Below are 21413 nucleotides of genomic sequence, written 5' to 3'. Positions count from 1 at the left end.
TCTTTACATTTGACTGTGACTTTTATCACTTTATGCTTTGCTTGTTCTGAGATTTCCAAGTCCTTTTACCCTCTTTTGGAGTCTTTTATGTATAAGCTTTTACTGTATCACTAATAATACCCACTTTCTTCCTGAAGACACCTTGTATTCCCTGTTCAAATGTAGGCTGGCTGCTCTCTAGGCAACTACACAGTTGGCATCTGGAAATGTCTAATTTTAGCCTCCTGTGTCTGCCCCTCTTTTTGATTCTGTTAAAGAAAAAATTCCGGCACTTGTTAAAGCAACAAAGAAGACTTTGTTCAGGACGATTGCAGTTAGTGTCGAGACTGTTGTCAATATGGTAGAGAGATTGGGCTCCCCTCCAGACACAGTAAGGACACGGGGGGTTATAGTCAACAGGCAGAGCAAAGGAGTCTGCAGGTAGAGGTGACATCGAGGGTACGGGGTCCTTGATACATTGACTGAACAGGATCCTGGGTGGAGGCAATGCCAGGATGACCAGCTACAGACTCATGCTACAGCTGGGCTAGGCGGGCTGGACACAGGCTGAGGCCTCGTCAGGAAGAGGGTTAGGAGGGGCCTGACTGAAGTTTGAAAAAGGAGAGAGTCTTTTGTCAGCAATTTCTGTTGTTGTCTTGTTTTTCTGTCATGTATCCTGAAATTCTTTTTAAAGGAAACATTGCATAGGCAGTGAACTTTGAACCATTGTATTGGTTTCCTATCACCGCAATAACAAATGACCACAAACGTGGTGGCTTAAAACAACATAGACTGACTCTGTTACAGATCTGGAGGCCAGAGCCTGTAATCAGTTTTACTGGGCCAAAGGCAAGGTGTCTGGCTGGCTGGTTCCTTCTGGAACCACCGGGGGAGAGTCTATTCCTAGTCCGTTCTAACTTCTAGAGACCACCTGCTTTCTTTGGCTGGTGACCCCTTCCTTTCTCACAGCACTCCGGCCTCTTCCATTGCCACATTTTCTTGTCTCCCTTGTATATGGTGCCTTGTGATTATGTCGGACCTGTCTGCACGATCCAGAATATTCTCCTCATCGGAGGAGCCTTACGTAATTACGTCTGCAAAGCTCTGCAGATCCCTTTTGCCTTATAAGGTACACTCATAGGTTCCAGGGGATGGGATGTGGACATCTTCTGGGGAGGTGGTGTCATTCTTGAGCTCAGCACAGCTCATAATATCTAGAAATGTTTTTTATTTTTTTCTTCATGCTTCATTGATAGTTGGGCTTGGTATAGAATTCTAAGTAAATGATAATTTTTTCTTAAAACTTTGGAAGCAGAGTTTCATTATCTTTTAGCTGGTAAGAAGTTTGATACCAGTTTGATTCTCATTCCTTAGTATATGACTTGAAAATTTCCCCTCTCTCTAAGCTTCTGAGATCTTTTGCTTATATTAAATGTTACAGATGAGTTCAGCTGAGTGTAAACTTAATGCGTTAAGTGTCCAGTTACGTGTAATTGACGTTCACAAGCATGCCTGTAACATGGCTGTTGTGTTTGTGAAGTGGTTTCCAAAGTGTAGGCCCTTGACCATCTGAAAGAAGGAAGCATTGAAGGGAAGACAGAATAAATAGAGTGGAAGAGAACATTTCACAGTGCCATCCTACAGTAATTACACACATTGTTTCACAAAACATGTGTTTCACTTGTATATGTGTGGGGTCTTAAAACTTCCCCAAACTTTCCAAAACCTTCCAAAATTTAGCATGTATTCTACTTAGTGTCTGAAGCAGAGGCTGCAGTTTTCATGTTAAAAATTATGTTAAGATGTAACATGTGTTTGAGGGGAACATTTCTACTTAGCTTTAGTTTAATGTTTGCAATTAAAATTGTCTTTGTTGCTTCATGACAAATTTTATGCAAAGTGGTAAGCATGGGGCTGATTCTGCAGTACAAGATGACATGTTGTAAAGCTGCTTGTTTCAAGCTCCTGTTTGTTGTCAGATGGAATGCTGGGTGTAGGCTGGTATGGTTCATACTCGGGATCTAGCCTGAAAGACATGTTTTTACCCTCAACAAACATCATCTTTGTTTGGGTATCTGTAGTCCGTGTAACCACAGAAAGGTCTTTTCTTCTCCCCTAGAGACGTTTTCTTTCTTGTACTTGTTTCACAAAGGGTTTAAAGCAGAGCTGCCTTCCACTTTTCGGTTTCAGTTTGTTGCAAGAATGTGTGAGGCACCACCTAACACTCCTGGTGTGCTTGAGAACTGTAAAATAATAATGAGATCTTGGAGGAGATAAGTCTACTCTATGAGGACTGAAGCTGCCGGTCATTCCCAAGGCCAGACCAATTGTCTAACAAAGGGTAAAGTACTTCTTGCATTGGAATAGTTGATTTATACATAATAATTATCTGTTAGACCGTACGGGAGGAAAAATGTCTGTTGTCAATTTTGTTTTAGTGGATTGATTTTGAAATTTAATAACTTTGACTGACTTGTTCATTACAACTTGGGATTAATTGAGTGATACTGAGTTACAGTGCCTGCTTTTAAAAAATGCCATTCAGGAGGATGCTTGCTTCTTAAAAGTTCTTGTGTTTAAAGGGAATTAGATGTCTTCTTAAAATATTGTAGTTGTCAGTTTTTTATATGTGTCTTAAGACGCAGTAGCTGTCATTATCTTCTATAAATTTGTACCCAGGTATGTTTTCCTGTATACTTGAGTATTTAATCCAATGTCTTTTGATTTTTACTGCTTCAGATATGCCTCTTTTACTTTGGAACATTGTTACGTTAGATGGGAAGTCAATAAAAATAACTTGATTTAATTTGGCCTGAGTAAAGTAATAGAGATTTCTTAAATTTAATAATGGCATGTGATTTAAGTACTGAGTAACACAACTGTCTTTGTTAAATAGGTGCCTGGAATTTTGTGCACACTTGCGCCCAGACGCAAGACAGCTGCTGATATCCCTTTGTAATCAATGTTTTAGGGCACTCTTTGTTCTTGCAATGGAATTTCTAAATAAGCACTCAAAATGAAACCAAAGGGAGGATTCTGGTATGATTCTTAATAAACTTCTCAACTACAGATCAGACATTATGAAACAATATAACTACAGTGAAGTCTGCATAGGGATATTACTTCTTACTCTAAAGATTATTGCCTCACAATGTGGATTACTAAATTATGTCTCTACTACTCCCTCTTGGAAAGAATTGGCATTTAGATGTAGTCTCTTCAAAGAATCAGGTTTGGCTGTATTTTATAAAATCAATTTGACTTCAGATCCATGGTTTTTTTTTTTTTTAGAACACATTTGTCAACATTATAGAATTTTCTCTCCACAGGGAAATGCAATGATAAGAAATTTCTAAAGGAATTTAAAGATTTAGAACTGACTTTTCTTTGATTTAGAGCCATGTCAACTACTCTAATCATATAAAAGTACATGATCTTTCTCTCATAAAATTAAGATAGAATTTCATTCAGTTCCAGTATGGCCTGTTACATGGTTAGGTTTTCCTTTCCCGAAATCTCTAGACTAGAGATCATCTGTGGAAAGCTTGCTATCTTTCAGTTCACCACAATGATGCTTTCTCATGATACTCTGCATCTTATCAGCTCCATACTGTTTCTAGTTCTTGTCTTTGTACTTTTAAACCTGTCCTTGTTAAGTAGGAAATAGGGTTCAGACTCTAGGACTGGTAGCAGGAATGAAGGTGGTATTGACCATATTCAAAGAACACACTCATCCACTGACTCTCGCCTGATCACCATAGATACGCACGCTTAGTTGTTCTGATAATGGAAGTGGAATTTAATAAGTAGTCAACTTTCCTAGTTTGAGTTTAATTTCTATTAATTTGCTCTCCTTACGCCTTTGTAGAAGCAGGGGTGTAATGTTGTCAAGCTGGGCAATAGAAGAGAGAAAAGGTATTGACAGGGGTCTGTAAGTCTGGACTAGGATTATGAATATATAATTGAGTTGATTATCCTGGACTTCTGACTACATTAGTTCACTGTGAAAATCTAAACTGGTCTGAATTTTTGTTATTTTATTGAACCATTCTATTACTTACTCACGTTTCCCCCAAAGGATAGCGTATTGACACTTTGTAGTCTGAGAAAAGCAGTGAATAAGCATTTTTCCCCCCAATAAACATTTAAAAATTTACAGATTTCCCCTTTTTCCAATTTTTATTGTTATATCGATGATCTCCTTGGCCTAACTCCCTAGACTTGGAATTGGGGGTATACCTCTTTTTAAGATTCTGCAGACATGTTATCAAATTGCTTTCCACAAAGATTTTTATACACTGATAAATCTCCCCGCAGAGTAAGCTGCTGCCGATTTCCCCACGCTCTTGTCAGCATTGAGTAACATCAGTGCGGTTTTTGGTCAGTCCGAGCTAAGTACAAAGATATTTTAAAGCTTGTATTTCCTCAGTTTCTAATAAGTTTGATTTCTTTTCCCCATGCCTTGGCTTTTATATTTAGATTTTATTTTTACCAGAGCTATACTTGGTTTAAAGATTCAGCAGTCTGGATGGCTTATTTTGAAAAATAGCTGACTGCCATACTCCTCCCGCCTCACAGTCCGCCGCCCAGAAGGAACCACCGTCCACTCCCCGGACTGCTTCGTTTTCTGTTTCCTTCCATGGTGCTAGATGCAGGCCTGGGTCGCCCTTCCTGCTTCCGCAGTCAAGCGGGTGCGCTGGTCTCCTGATCTGCAGGGCCAACACGGGGTTCTCTTCTCTGCACCCAGCCTCTTCCACACATTCCTTCAGGCTTGCGCATCCCCTCAATCTCAGGGACTCGACCCCTTTCGTCCGCGTTCTGTGTTCAACCCCATCCTTCCCCTCCTTAGGAGCCACCATTTGCTGGGCCTTTGAGGGAGAGGATTTAAAGAATCCCTCTGTTGTCATTTTAGTGAGTTTCAAGAAGAATGGATATAAAATGTACGTTCCATCGGCCATCTCTCCCTGGAAGTCCTTCCTTGTGTCTTTAGTAATCATTTTTAGAAAGTAACCCTTAAAAATACTGGCTATGAAGTAAGTCCATTGTAGCTGGATGTGAATCCCTGTTTTGCTCTTTATTAGTTCTGTGACCTTCGACAAGTTCGCTAAAATCGCTAGGCTTCATGTTTTTCTGTCTGAATGATAGAATTCATGTGATACCTCTCTTAGAGTGTCATCGTGAGAAATAAATGTGATAAGACATGTAAAGTGCTTTTCACAGTATCTGAAGCCTGGCGACCTCTTACTGTCTGCCAGAGAGTTCCCGAGAACACAGACATGCTCGCGGCTGCTATCGTTAACTCTTGGGAATTTTCTTGGTCATGGCCTTTGCCCAAATTTCCAGTGAAATGCTTGTCTTTTTTCTCCTTGATAAGAGGTGCCTTTGATATAGCCTGTTATTATTGGTCTTTTGTTTTTCCTTATGGTACTCGGGATGTAATCATAAGCATACTATTTCATGTTGTGATCTCCACTGCTGTTGTCAGGTTTGTGTTTCTCACAAAGATACAGGGTGGTAGTAAGACAGAAGGTATGTCTGTGCGGAAAGATTGGAGATTATCATAGCACTTGGGACAGCTGATGAGGGGGACCTCAAAGGCCAAATGAAGAAGTAATTATTTTCATCATGTAGAAGAAATAATTTTTTTTAACTCCTGAAGTATATAGTATGCTGCTTTGCTCAGTTTGTAAAAGCCTTCTTGAATGTTCTCATCATATAACCAGATGGATTTCATCTGAAAACTTAGAGCTTTCCATTTGTTTCTACTTTAATACTTATTTCTCTGAAATTAGATCCAACATTGATTCTTAAGGGATAAAATTTATCATCTCCCCTAAGTTAATGCTATGTTAACAAATTGGCTTTTTAAAAATATCTATACTATTGAAATGGCAGATGCGTCGATATTTCATAGTTGTAGTTACAGATACTTAACTCAGCCTTTTAAGTTTATTTGATTTTGCTAGTTTGTCCTTTTAGGCAATACCAATTTATTGTTTTATTTCTCTTTTGTCTTAGTTATATAATAATTAACTTTGGTTCTTTAAATAACGGATCATCTAAATTTGATCTCCACAGATTCGGACCAGGATGTAGCACTCAAACTTGCCCAGGAGCGAGCTGAAATAGTTGCTAAATATGACAGAGTAAGTATTCATATTGACTCTTTGAGTAAGTATTTATTAGGAAAAGACATAAATAGAAATGGATTTTGTGTTTGGAGAGCTTAAATTCAGAAGCAGTTTGTTTACTTCATGTGGCAGTTGAAGTCATCTTTCTTTCCCTCACTTCATCTCCAGATTTTCTCTCCCACTTTCCCTGTGCTGTGGCCACTCAGGTCTCTGCGGTTCTTACAACACAGCAAGCTTGCTCCTGCCTCTGGGCCTTTGCACTGGCTGTTTCTTCTGCCTAGAACACTTTATCCTGGATATTCTCATGGCTCATTGCCTCACCTTTTTCAGATCTTTACCCAGATGCTGCTATCTTAGTGAGATCTTCTCTGACCACACTGTGTAATAACTCCTCAGCTCTCTGGATCTCTCTTCTCTTCTTTATTTCTCACTATAGCACTTACTATATCAGCATGCTTCATATTACACTTATTTTGTGTGTTGTCTGCTCTCACTCCTAGAATGTACACTCTGAGGGTAAGGATTTCTTTTGTTTGACTTACTCTTATATCCGAAATATCTGGAATAGTTCCTAGCACATGCTAGGTATTCAGTAAATTTTTGACCATGGCACCATATAGAACTAAATACCCATTTTATTTATAATTTATATATGCTCTTAAAATTTTAACACACATCTGAAAATTTGAACTTATACATTATGTATACTCTCCATTAGCATTTTATCTCTAAGTTATTTATGGAATCTGGTTTTTGGTGCCCTAGAATATCACAGTTGTTGACAGTTCACATGTCTTCTTATTATTACTTTACTCCTTGAGGTCTATAATGGGTTGGAGGCAGAGATTTATAAATGTCATGTTTTATATTTATCTCAGTTGCATGTAATTACATATCTGTTACTTTTGATTATTTGGGAGAGTAACAGGAACATGGAATTACAGAAAGCCATCTGGACTGTGCCCTGCTCCTGGAGAGGCATATAGACAGGCACTGCTCTACTTAATAGTTACGTTCCCAGAGTTTGTTTTTGAATTGGTTGTTTGGAGCATCAGACACAATTTCCCATTATTGTGAATAGGTTTTAGTGGAGTCTGTGAAAAACCTAATTAGTTTATTCAACTGCTTAACTAATTTAAAACCAATAGGACTATCATTCATTCATGTTTGCATGCACTTTTTTCTCCCCATGCAGTTAAATCATAGTTAGGAACTAGGCTAGCCATTGTGCAGTCATTGATAAAATATATGCACACGGAGGGGTCCATAAGACAGTTGGGTATTGAGTCTAAAATTTGATGGACCAGTGTAGACATTTGATGTTCCTTCTCTAATCCATGCTAATTAATGGCTTCAAAAGTAGAACGAGAAGAGCAATGGGCTGAGGGCAGAGCTATGGGCACACTGACGGTTAAGGGGGACCCATGAAGACCCATGAAAAGAAGAGTTGGATGGTATGAGGAGAGCCAAGAGAGGCTGGTGTGATGAAGTTTGAGGAATGGGGGCGAGAAACATCGACAAACGCACTGAACGGAATCTACTAGATCGGAACTGAACAGCATCCACTGGATTGAACAGTGGCAGATAATTTTTGACGTTGGCAAGAGTAATGTCAAGGTTGATGTAGCTGTGAAGTAAGAGAGACAAGGTGGATAGCTTACTCTTCTGGGAAGTTTGGATGAGAAGTAAGAAACAGTTTTTTCTACAACACATGTTTTAGTCAGAGTGGCTTTCTTACCCTTCATTGCTCTCTCTTTCTCAGTTGACTTCTCACGTAAACCCAAGTCCGATCAGGGCTTAGCTGCATGTCAGCTGTTGCTGCCTTACAGGATCTTCTGAAGCTTGTCACTGGGAAATAGTGATTTAATTGCCAAAAGTAGTTTTTTTTTTAAGTTAATTTAGGCTGATAGTGCCTTATTTCTAGCTCTTATTATTAATTCATAAAAAAGCTCCTGTTTTGTGGACTTTTTCTTTTAAGTAATTGTTCAGTTTTATAAATTCCCAATAATACCCTTCTTTGTCCCCAATTACAGGGACGAGAAGGCGCAGAGATTGAACCTTGGGAGGATGCTGATTACCTTGTTTACAAAGTCACGGATAGATTTGGCTTTTTACAGTAAGTTGCATCGATTGAAAGCTAACTTTTTTATTATAATGTTTCTATGGTGACCTGTTATATTGATTTGCTTTATTTTTAATCACACGGCTATGAGTAAGTTTCCAGGAGTAGTCCTGCATGTGCTTTTGTTATTAAATTCCTGGCATTTTTAACCTCTATGATTAACATTGAATTATATTGTTAAGAATACAGTCTTTAATACTTGTTGTATTTTAGTAAGAACATAAAGTGTAATAAGTGAGTTGTATTAATAATTTAGCAGAATTAAATGGAAATGAATAATAATTTGCATTTCAAAAATAATTACAAGACATTTCATTTTATGTAAATTCATTTTAAAAATAATTAGCAGTTAGAACTTCAGTGTTACGCAGCCTAAAAATTAGCTATGAAAGGAAATGCAGTTGATCTTTCCCATAGTTATAGATGTCTTTGTGTTATTGCTTCTCACAATTAATTCCATTTATCCTGAGTATGTTATATAAAGAGTTGAGAGAGGTCTGGACTACTGTAAAGGGGCTAACGTGATTTTGACTCTTGAGAACATCCCGCTAATGATGTGAATTCTGCCTGTTCTGGTTCCGGTGGTGTTTGGGCAGATCCCTACAGTCTAGATCTAGAATTCAACTCTATAGTTTGCTTGCTTCCATCCAATTTAGTGAGTAATTTCTCATTCAAATTTATTCTTTTCCAGTCTCATTAATTATAAATAGGAAAAAGCTAGAGTTTGGGTTTTTTTTTTTTTAATGTTAGGATACATGATTACATTTTGAAGGAAAAAATACAATTTTTTTGATAGTTCATAGCAGTAACTTGTACTCAGACTTTTTCTCCTTCTGTTGAGTTTTCTTTTATTTGGAAAGTGTTTTTCGGTATCTTGTTTTTCTTTGGATAGAGCAAGTGAACAAAGTGAAGAGAAATAGTTCTGGGAGTTAGAGAATGTGTGCCCTTCTAGTGCCTTCGCTTGTTGCAGTTAACCCTGTCACGCCTCGTTTGTAAAATGGAATCACCACTGCTCTGCATACTTTAGGATATGGTGGGATCTTTGAAGAAATAAAATGATAGAGGGGCGCCTGGGTGGCTCAGTGGGTTAAGCCGCTGCCTTCGGCTCAGGTCATGATGTCAGGGTCCTGGGATCGAGTCCCGCATCGGGCTCTCTGCTCAGCGGGGAGCCTGCTTCCCTCTGTCTCTCTCTGCCTGCCTCTCCATCTACTTGTGATTTCTCTCTGTCAAATAAATAAATAAATAAAATCTTAAAAAAAAATTAAAAAAAAAAGAAATAAAATGATAGAATGCCATATAAGTAATGCCGTCTAAAGGTCTGGACAAATATAAGGTGTTATTATTATACTTATTGACATAACCAGAGTGTTCCCTTGAGTAGTTAAAATTAGAAGACTTTGAACATAACAGACTAGCAGAGCAGTATTTAACTATGATGAAACACTATTCTTAAATTAAACCCCCACTTCCACATTTTTTTTTTTTTTTTTAATAAATCAAGCTTGACCACAAATGTGGCAGGAAATGGTTACATATTTGTGTGGGTTAGTGTGCAGATCTGAGGTATGTGATGGAGTTTTAAAGGACAGTTTGAGCTTTTGGCCCTGTCAGGATCAGTGGGTCCCAAACTTGTCTACACACCTAGAGTCATCTGAGAAATTTTTCTTAAAAGTAAATTTCTGGGCTCTGTCCCAGATTTCGATTCAGAGGGTACACTATAACTTACTTGATTTTAACCTTCTCAAGGGACTGTATATTGGGAGCGAACCACCAAAAGAGATGTTTATATCATAAAATGGTCTATATAATACAAACTACATGTGAAAAACCTGTGTATTCCAAAAGGATCTAGTAATTACCTAAAAATCTCTTTTTCTCATTGCTTGAAACATGTTTAGTCAGTCCATTATTTATCTTAATAATATTAGGTAGTATTTATTGAGCACTTACTGTGTGCCAGGCACCATTCTAAGCCCTTTACACAGGTAGCTCATTTATTTCTCTCAAAAACTCTATGGGATAGGCACTCTTTTTATCTTTTATTCAGATGAAACTGAAGCAGAAAGAGGTCAACCACCTGGCCCGAGTTGTGTTGACCGTGTTAGATGTGGGATGTAGACCTTTTGCAGTCTTACAGCAGGGCCTGTGTTCTGAACTTCTGCAGTATACTGCCTGTTACTGCTGTCCTGTATTTTATTTTATTTATTTTTTTTTTTTCAATTTATCTGTGTACTTTTATTTTTTTTTTTTTAATTTTTTATAAACATATATTTTTATCCCCAGGGGTACAGGTCTGTGAATCACCAGGTTTACACACTTCACAGCACTCACCAAATCACATGCCCTCCCCAATGTCCATAATCCCAACCCCTTCTCCCAAACCCCCTCCCCCCGGCAACCCTCAGTTTGTTTTGTGAGATTAAGAGTCACTTATGGTTTGTCTCCCTCCCAATCCCATCTTGTTTCATTTATTCTTCTTCTACCCACTTAAGCCTCCATGTTGCATCACCACTTCCTCATATCAGGGAGATCATATGATAGTTGTCTTTCTCTGCTTGACTTATTTCGCTAAGCATGATACGCTCTAGTTCCATCCATGTTGTTGCAAATGGCAAGATTTCATTTCTTTTGATGGCTGCATAGTATTCCATTGTGTATATATACCACATCTTCTTGATCCATTCATCTGTTGATGGACATCTAGGTTCTTTCCATAGTTTGGCTATTGTGGACATTGCTGCTATAAACATTCGGGTGCATGTGCCCCTTTGGATCACTACATTTGTATCTTTAGGGTAAATACCCAATAGTGCAATTGCTGGGTCATAGGGCAGTTCTATTTTCAACATTTTGAGGAACCTCCATGCTGTTTTCCAGAGTGGCTGCACCAGCTTGCATTCCCACCAACAGTGTAGGAGGGTTCCCCTTTCTCCGCATCCTCGCCAGCATCTGTCATTTCCTGACTTGTTGATTTTAGCCATTCTGACTGGTGTGAGGTGATATCTCATTGTGGTTTTGATTTGTATTTCCCTGATGCCGAGTGATATGGAGCACTTTTTCATGTGTCTGTTCGCCATCTGGATGTCTTCTTTGCAGAAATGTCTGTTCATGTCCTCTGCCCATTTCTTGATTGGATTATTTGTTCTTTGGGTGTTGAGTTTGCTAAGTTCTTTATAGATTCTGGACACTAGTCCTTTATCTGATATGTCGTTTGCAAATATCTTCTCCCATTCTGTCAGTTGTCTTTTGATTTTGTTAACTGTTTCCTTTGCTGTGCAAAAGCTTTTGATCTTGATGAAATCCCAGTAGTTCATTTTTTCCCTTGCTTCCCTTGCCTTTTGCGTTGTTCCTAGGAAGATGTTGCTGCGGCAGAGGTCGAAGAGGTTGCTGCCCGTGTTCTCCTCAAGGATTTTGATGGATTCCTTTCGTACATTGAGGTCCTTCATCCATTTTGAGTCTATTTTTGTGTGTGGTGTAAGGAAATGGTCCAGTTTCATTTTTCTGCATGTGGCTGTCCAATTTTCCCAGCACCATTTATTGAAAAGGCTGTCTTTTTTCCATTGGACATTCTTTCCTGCTTTGTCGAAGATTAGTTGACCATAGATTTGAGGGTCTATTTCTGGGCTCTCTATTCTGTTCCATTGATCTATGTGTCTGTTTTTGTGCCAGTACCATGCTGTCTTGATGATGACAGCTTTGTAATAGAGCTTGAAGTCCGGAATTGTGATGCCACCAACGTTGGCTTTCTTTTTCAATATCCCTTTGGCTATTCGAGGTCTTTTCTGGTTCCATATAAATTTTAGCATTATTTGTTCCATTTCTTTGAAAAAGATGGATGGTACTTTGATAGGAATTGCATTAAATGTGTAGATTGCTTTAGGTAGCATAGACATTTTCACAATATTTATTCTTCCAATCCAGGAGCATGGAACATTTTTCCATTTCTTTGTGTCTTCCTCAATTTCTTTCATGAGTACTTTATAGTTTTCTGAGTATAGATTCTGTGTCTCTTTGGTTAGGTTTATTCCTAGGTATCTTATGGTTTTGGATGCAATTGTAAATGGGATTGACTCCTTAATATCTCTTTCTTCTGTCTTGCTGTTGGTGTAGAGAAATGCAACTGATTTCTGTGCATTGATTTTATATCCTGACACTTTACTGAATTCCTGTATAAGTTCTAGCAGTTTTGGAGTGGAGTCTTTTGGGTTTTCCACATATAGTATCATATCATCTGCGAAGAGTGATAATTTGACTTCTTCTTTGCCGATTTGGATGCCTTTAATTTCCTTTTGTTGTCTGATTGCTGAGGCTAGAACCTCTAGTACGATGTTGAATAGCAGTGGTGATAATGGACATCCCTGCCGTGTTCCTGACCTTAGCGGAAAAGCTTTCAGTTTTTCTCCATTGAGAATGATATTTGCGGTGGGTTTTTCATAGATGGCTTTGATGATATTGAGGTATGTGCCCTCTGTATTTTAAATAAGAGAAACACAAAAGTGCTTTGACATGCCTGGAAAGAAATTTGAAGGCAGTCACTTGTATGAAGGTAAAGTCAGATAGCTAAGCTCACCACTTCTTTGCAAATGAAACCAGTTGGTACCAGTTCTCATACTAATTTTCTTTGCAAATGAAACCAGTTGGTACCAGTTCTCATACTAATTTTTAAATTTATACCATGGTGCAGTCCTGCAGCATCCACCACAAATGAAAATAATGAAGCAGAGAAATGCATTTTAATATAATGTTAGGCTTTGTTAAATTTCACCAAACTAATTGATTTTTGTTACAATGCCTAATATAAGTAAAACACTTTCCTCGAGAGATTGCTGCTGGTGCCTTCCATTGCTTGTCACTGTAGCCTAAAGTTTTTTTGCATTGTTGAATAAATAAATAAACTTGGCCTAGGCATTTAGATACTGCTTTCTATTGCACCTTGATCAAAGAGCACTTTTTTCTGCTCTTTTAGTTGTGTGCAATTTTTCATTGGTTCTGCAGTGAATTGGGTTTTAAGTGTCAATGCCAATACAATACAGTGGCCAAAAGTAACTTTGTGATCTTCTCCGAAGGCTGCTGACTTCATATCTGATCATAGTTTTAGTAATTTAAATTGCTTGTTATGGTATGTGACCGTACTAACAACTGCAGTATAGGCCTAACTTGGCTTTTTAAGAGATTTCACAATAAATATAAAAATTGTTGCCAAACCAGCTTGGCTTGATGTGGCAACAGGATGGTCTTTGTCTAGGATTCAGAAATGGGGAGTTGTCCCTGGTCTGCATGCCTGTGACACAGTTACATCTGGAGATTGGAGAAACCAAGCACATTTAAGAGTTAGAGAAATTTCGAAATTTGAACTTTCAGCATTGTTATAAAAAATAGTCACTGCTAGTCTGTTCAGCTTGGAATGCTTGGAATTTGGATAATGATAGAGCTTTTAGGTCAGAAGTTATTAATAGAATTAGAAGGAAATTGTATCAAAAATAAAGATAAAATTAATATCAAGCTTCAGATTTTCAACTAATCAAAACATGTATATTTCCAAAAATTAGCAGATTGTTTGTAATTCACTATGACTACATAAATATTTGAAAGCCAAAATAAAGGTGTTTTTGTTTTTGAAGAACCTCTGTTTTGATGACAAGAGCTTGTGAACTCTTTGTCTAATCCTTGTGATTAGAGTAAATCTTAACTTAGACATACTTAACTGCAGACACAAAATGTAGTCAACATATTCAGTTTACTGATTTTAACAAATTTTTAGTTTCCCACTGAAAGTTTGTCTTACAGAAATATGCCCCCTGAGATATTGAAAAATAACAGGCACATGTACTCTAGTAAATAATTCTTCTAAGTTTAAAGTAGATGAAAACAGATTGAGTTAAGGCCCCTCTCTTTCCAGGGATGACCATGTTGTTGTTTTTACTTAATGTGTTTCTATGAGGCATGGCTTCTTGCTCTTAGCTTGGCATTTTCTTTTAGCAACTTCTATGGACCTCTTTCCTTCAGAGGACAAACCTTCATTTTTTAAAGTCGAGTTAGGCAAACATTCTCTTTAAAGAGTTAGATGTAAAATATTTTTGGCTTTGTAGACCTTGTGATCTTTGTGATTCAAACTTAATGATTCAACTCTACTGGTGTAGCATGTAAACAACCACAGACCATCCATGAACAGTGTTCATCGAAACTTTATTTCCAAATGCAGACTGTGGGCCAGATTTGACCCATGGGGCTGTAGTTTGCTCACCTGAAGGAATACTCTGCACTCATCCAGACTTCAGTCTTTCCTTCGTCTGCTTGGAGTATACTTATGTGGCAAGGGGAAGGTGCATATATGCGTGCCGGCAAGGGTTCACCCTTTTTTTTTTCATATGCTCACTCAGCAGCGTTGAGTGCCCTCCTGCAGCCTGCCAGCCACTGTGTTTGAGGTTGGTGCCGGGCTTGACATGGTATTTTAGACATCAGATGTAGCTTTTGGGAAGGCAGCAGTCCTCTGCTTTCTCCTTAAGGCTGTGAAGATTAATGCACGCCATCACAGAAGTTTGAGGAGGGAAAATTCTGTGGCATTCAGTGTTGTGCACACAGCAGATTTTGTATAAAAGGTTTTAGATATGGAGCAATAATGCAAGAGAATCCATATGGGAAAACTTGACCATCTTGTTGCTCTTTCATCCACTGAAGCAGTCTCAAGACTATTTTCACAATTCAGCATCTATCGAGTGTGGAGGGAATGGACCCCATAAGGAATAAGGCCCCATAAGACACACCCACAGCTAACATCATACCCAGTGGTAAGCAGCTGAAGCTTTTCCTCCAAGATCAGGAACAGGACAAAGATGTCCACTCTTCCCACTTTTATTCACATAGTGCTGGAAGTTCTCGCCAGAACAGTTAGGCAAGAAAAAGAAATAAAAATCCAGATTGAAACAGAAGAAGTAAAACTGTCTCTATTTGCAAATGAAATGATTTTATATATAGAAAACCGTAAAGACTCCACTGAAAATTGTTAGAACTGATAAATGAATTCAGTAAGGTTGTGGCATACAAAATCAATATATAAAAATCAGTTGCATTTGTATACATTGTAAAAACTATCAAAAAGAAATGGAGAAAATAATTCTGTTTATAACTGCATCAAAGAGAATAAAATAGGTAGAAATCAATTTAACCGAGGAGAAAAAGAGATACTATGAAAACTGTAAAACATTGATGAAAGAAATGTAAGAAGTTCCATACTCATGGATTGGAAGAATTGTTTTGTTAAAATGTCCATACTACCCAATGCTATATACAGATTCAGTGTAATACCTGCGAAATGCCCAATGACCTGTTTCACAGAAATACAATGTGTATAGTCTTAACATTGTATGGAACCACACAAGACCAAAATAGCTAAAGCAGTCTTGAGAGAAAAGAACAAAGCTGGAGGCATCATGCTTCATGATTTCAAACTTTGTTACAGATCTTGAGTAGTCAAAGCATTATGGTATTGGTGTAAAAATAGAGACATAGATTGATGGAACAGAATTGAGAGTCCAGAAATAAACCTCTGCATTTATGGTCAGTTGATTTATAACAAAGCAGCCAAGAATATACAATGGGGATCACAAAGATCACTCTTCATTAAGTGGTGGTAGGAAAACTGGGCAGCCACATGCAGAAGAGCGAGTGGATTAAAGGCTTAAACATAAGAACAGAAACCATAAAACTCCTAGAAGAAAACGTAGGCTGTAAGCTCCTTGACATTGGTCTTGGCTCTGATTTTTTGGATCTGATACCAAGGACAGAGACAACAAAAGCAAAAATAAACAAGTGGAACTACATCAAACCAAAAAGCTTCTGTACAGCATATAAAAAGGGCAACCTACCAAATGAGAGAAAGTATTCTCAAATTAGGTATCTGATAAGAGATTAATATCCGAAATATATAAAGAACTCATGCAAATAAGTAAAAAAAAAAATCTGATTAAATAATGGGTAAAGAACCTGAATAGACATTTTCCCAAAGAAGACATACAAATGACTGCCAGACACATGAAGATATGCTTAACATCCCCTATTATTGGGAAATCCAAATGAAAATCACAGTGAGATGTCACCTCATACCTGTTAGAATAGCTATAATCAAAAAGACAAGAAACAACAGCTTTTGGCAAGGATGTGAAGAAAAGGGAGCCCCCCTGCACTGCCTGTAGGAGTGAAAATGGCGCAGTTACTATGAAAGAAGACAGTATGGAGGTTTCTTAAAAAATTAAAACTAGAACTACTTAGGGAAGCCTGGGTGGCTCAGTCAGTTAAGCATCTGCCTTCGGCTCAGCTCATGATCCCAGGGTCCTGGGATTGAGTCTGGCATTGGGCTCTCTGCTCACTGGGGAGCCTGCTTTCCCTCTGCCTGCTGAGCCCCCTTCTTGTGCTCTCTCACAAATAAATAAAATCTTCACCCCCTCCCCCAAAATAGAACTACTTATGATCCAGCTATTCTACTTCTGGATATTTATCTAAAGGGAAAGTAGTATTTCAGAAAGATTTTTGTACCCCGCCCCCTGCCGTTAATTGGCTTCATTGTAGCCAAAACATGGAAATAACCTAAGTTGTCCGTTGATGGATGAACGGATAAGGAAAATATGTGTACACACACACACACACACGCACAGAGGCATATTATTCGGCCTCTGAAATTTTACCGTTTTGACAAAATGGGTGGACCTTGAGGACATTATGCTAAGTGAAATAAATCAGAGAAAGACAAATACTGTATGTTATCATTTATATGTGGAATCTAAAGCAACCAAACAAACAAAAAAAATGAACTAATAGATACAGAGAACAGGTTGCTGGTTGCCAGAGATGGGATGGGGAGTGGCGGTGGTGCTGGGAGGTAGGCAAAATAGGATAAAATGGTCAAAAGGTACAAGTTTCTAGTAATAAGGTAAATACGTCCTGGAAATGGAGTGTACAGCGTGGCGGCTATAGTTAATAATACTGTGTTGTATATTTCACAGTTGCTAAGGGAGTAGATCTTAAAAGTTTTTATCACAGGGGAAAACCCAAAACGTGTAGCTGTGTGTGGTAATAGATGCTAACTAAGCTTAAAATAATAATCATTTTGTGATATATATATACATATATATATATAAATCATTGTCTTGTACATTTAAAACTCATACAATGTTGTATGTCAGTTATATCTCAATCAAAAATTTAAAAAATAAATTTAAAAAATGCATACGAAAAAAGGTTTGGTTAGTAGGAGTTCAGTAACTGTCTGGGGATATGATGATGTTCCTGCACAGGCAAGCAGATCCTGGGGTGGGGGTTGTGACAGGGCAAAAGGAAATCACGTAATATATCAAGATGGAAAGAAATCCAACACCCGATCTTGTCTACATCTGGATGTCACCTCTGGCTGACTTCAGTTGTGCATTCGGTCCTGCATCTCCCTCTCCCAGGGCTTTCTGGAGTATGGCTTGATGGTAAGGTGGGGCAGGATGCTGAGAGCAGTGCGGTCTCATGTTGAATTTCACAGGTGAAATTCACGTCTGTAGGACGTGAGCACCACAGGCCACGTGGCCCAAGCAGATAGATGATGAGCCCCACTCCACAGACGAGTGCGGAAGTTGGTTCTGATTCAGTGCTGGGAACAGGCACAGTGAGGTCTGTTAGTCTTGTCGAGTCAGGAGGAGGACACCAAAGAGCTGTACCCAAAGAGCTGTACCCAAAGAGCTAGTCGTGTGGTAAGCCGCCGGGATCGGCGCTTCATTTGCAGTTGGGAAAGTTCAAACAAACAGTTATCAGGAGCTTCTTAAATCAGCTGCACAAAAAGCTGCTCTTGCCCAGGGCAGCCTGCTCACCCCAGAAATACCGGTCTCAGTGTGCGCAAAGGGTGTCAGATGTTCCTGGTCGTTCAAGATGTCCCTGCTGACCCTGTTCACCTAAGAAACAAATTCCAGCGGTGCCGATAAGCCCTTTTTTTGCCAGTAAGTGAAGAAGGGATAGATGTACTTATAAATTAGAAGTTACATCCTGTACCATTCATACATCGTTGGCTCTAGTAATCAGGAGTACAGATTGATTAGCAGGGAAATGTAGACTATGAGTATATGAAAATTTAATAAACAAAACAACAACAAAAAAAACCCAGGTGTCACCTTCAGTAAGGTGAGAGTGGACATTTTACGTTAAAAAAAAAACTTTTATATTAAATCCTCAAATCCTTTTTTTCTTTTTGAGAATTGGTTTCTAAGCCTTTTCTCCATATACCACTCCACAAACCAAAGATCTTATTCATCTTCGTTTGAACCCACAGGGCTAGAGCGATTGGATTGCACATCTCTGTATTAGGCTAAATGACTGTAACTAAGCGAAATGTTAGCTTCTTATCTCTGAAGTGAAGGGTTTGAACTATCTCTTTAAGATCTCCTTTGGCTGTTGGAATTTCTGTCAGTTTCATTGCTGTAGGTTGGTTTGTGGTTCACCCGAGGACTCTTCAAAGTAGCAGAAGAGTGCCTTCGAACATACTGGATTCTGGAATACTAATATGCGTGGTATTATGTGGTTTAAGAGAAACTAAGAGGAGAATCTGTATCATTGCCCAACCATCAGTATTACTGAGGTTACAGTTCAATGCTCAGAACTTTGTTACAGATAGTGCATTGTTTTTCTGTTAATACAAGAGGCTCAGCATGTTTCAGGTTAGAGCTGATACCATAGTATTACTGTATCAGGGAATGAATTTGATCTTTTGTTACATATTTAAAAATCTCATCCCCATTGGAGTTTTGACAGATGAAGCTTTCCTGATGTATAGAATTAGATTTTCCTTTTTCATTCATTAATCTGTTGGAGGCTGATTTATTTATTTATTTATTTGTTTAAGATTTTAATTTATTTATTTGAGACACAGAGAGAGCAGGAGTGGGAAAGAGAGGAAGAAGCAGACTCTCCCCCTTGAGCAGAGAGCCCAATGCGGGGCTTGATCCCAGGACCCTGGGATCATGACCCGAGCCGGAGGCAGACAATTAACTGACTGAGCCACGCAGGTGTCCCGATCCTTTTATCATTTTGTGAAAAGCAGTCATTTGTTATAGGCCATAGTTTGAGCCACGGAGTGGAGGTGATGTTGTCAAGTAGAGGTTGGCAAACTATGACCATATCACAGTCAGCTCACCACCTGTTTTTGAAAATGTTTTGTGAGAATAAAATCGCACTTAGTATACTATTACCTGTGTGTGCAATACAACGTAACAGTTCAATAGTTAATGACAAAGACTATACGGTGTGCAAAGCCCATTGTATTTACTGTTTAAATATTTACCTTCCCAGAAGAAGGTTGCTGACTCCTGTTCTGTAGGAGTGTTGTCCAGTAGGACTTTTCCTGCAGTGGTGGGAATATTCTTTCTATATACACAGTGTTCAAAACAATAGCCTCTTTCTGCATGACTGTCTTGCACTTGAACTGTGGCTGGGGTGAGACTGAAAAACTGAATTGTTATTATTATTTAATTTGAACTTAACATTTAAGATTAAAAAGTCACATGTGGCTGGAGAAGACTATCTTGGACAGTGTATATCTAGAGATTGGGGGATAGGGGACCTTGTGGGTTCAGGGTCACTAATTGTTTTATATTGAATTTGGTAGCATGGAAGCTTATGTAGTGTGATCCATTCTTGTGATGGTGGTCATGTATATCATCTGTATCTATACGTATATAATATTTAAAAAGTTCGCTATGATTTTAACTGTTTCATATATTCTCTTCTTCTTTGCAGTGAGGAGGAGCTCCCGAATCACAACGCAGCTGTGGAACGCGTGAGTCCAGTTCTGCATGTTTTTATCATCACTAGTGAATTATGTTATCAGAGGATTAAAATTTCCACCTTGGTGACTTTGAGTGCCGTGTTATGTAAATGGTGCGGCCATTTAAATTTGACCCAGAGTGTATCACTAAGAAAGTAATTAATAGTGAATCAATTTTAGGAGATTTTTTTGAATTTCTGATAGATACTTGAAAGAAAGGAAGGTAGCAGTTCTCAGAGACTTGTTTGCTAGACAATCTCAGTCTAGGAGTGCTTCGAATGTAGAGCCTTTGAAGAGCGCAGGTGCTTGGGGACCCTCCTCCGTCTGTTAGGTCAGATTCTCTGGGCAGGAGCCCAGGTAGGTCATTTGCGGAAAGCTTCACAAGTGATTCTCATGTGCTCTGTAGCTAGTAAAGCAGGATTCTAGACCTGCAGCTTTTTTAAATAGAGCTATTCCATGAGCTTGTAACCCAATTTCCTATAAACAACAACAGAAGTTTGCTTTAGTCAAATAAGCCCATTAGCTTTTAAGGACTTTAAAAAATCTTATGTATAGTAAACTTGTCACATTTTTTTTTTTTTAAACTCAGTATTGCCCCCCTGTGTTCATTATACTTGACCAAGGAGCTTGTCCCATAGCTGTGTGTGCATGAGAACTAGGGATTGAATATTTTATGGTTGGTCGGAATCTCCTTCCCTTTCTCTTTCTTTCTTTCTTTCTTTTTTTTTTTTTTTTGTGCACTAAAAAAATGAATTGCAGAATGAAAGGCAGGCTACTGATTGGGATTATCTTCGGTTTGCTTATATTTGATCAGGGAAAGAGGCTGAGTTTCAGATGATGGAGGTAAATAATTAGAATGAGAATTCGAAAAACACTTTAGAAAAATCTGTCTGAAGTCAGAAATTTCTGAAAATAAGAAAATGAAGCGTACCTTTAAGATGCAGACAGAATTGTCCTTTGAAATATATAAAGATCCTTACAGGTACTTCCTGCGGATGGTTCCACAGGTTCTCTTGTGTCTGCCTCGTCTTCTCCCCATATCAGAACCTTGATGTTTTGGCAGATGAGTTTCTTACAGTAGGTACATTGAGTAGCAGCTGTGTATCGAGCAGTGGACCAGGCGCTGCCTAGAATACTGGGATCAAATAAGAGGTAGTTTCTGCCGTGGAGCCACTCACTGACATCCGATGACTAGAGGAAGGTCAAGTGAGACACTGGGCGGGAGATTCTTGGTGGCCAGTAGCAGTCCCGTTTGAAATGGGAATCTGAGGATCTCTCTCCACTCTGTGACCGTTTTCTCTGTTGTCCGTGTTCTGACTTCAGTTATCCTTGAACCTCACTGATAACAACCACTGTTACGTTATCCCTCACCAAGCTCATGGCTTCA

General features: G+C 38.6%; 1 protein-coding gene across 5 annotated transcripts in view; it reads left to right on the top strand.

Annotated features, from left to right (window-relative positions):
• The window catches only part of USP6NL (USP6 N-terminal like), a 180578-nt gene that overhangs the window by 95804 nt on the left and 63361 nt on the right, over positions 1-21413 (top strand). For 4 of the 5 annotated variants that reach the window (XR_009356474.1, XR_009356473.1, XM_059183798.1 and 1 more), the window contains exons 3-5: positions 6058-6125; positions 8144-8226; positions 19999-20038. Coding sequence is in view for 3 of the 5 variants with exons in the window: in XM_059183798.1 (XP_059039781.1) it covers positions 6058-6125; positions 8144-8226; positions 19999-20038 (191 nt within the window). In the remaining 2 variants the exon portion in view is untranslated. Of the gene's footprint in view, positions 1-2181; positions 2321-6057; positions 6126-8143; positions 8227-19998; positions 20039-21413 lie in introns of those variants that run through there. The other variant, XM_059183797.1, reaches the window with a different exon arrangement.

The sequence above is a fragment of the Mustela lutreola genome, chromosome 8, assembly GCF_030435805.1.
Source record: "Mustela lutreola isolate mMusLut2 chromosome 8, mMusLut2.pri, whole genome shotgun sequence".
Taxonomy (NCBI): Eukaryota; Metazoa; Chordata; class Mammalia; order Carnivora; family Mustelidae; genus Mustela; species Mustela lutreola.
This window is presented reverse-complemented; position numbering and strand designations above follow the sequence as displayed.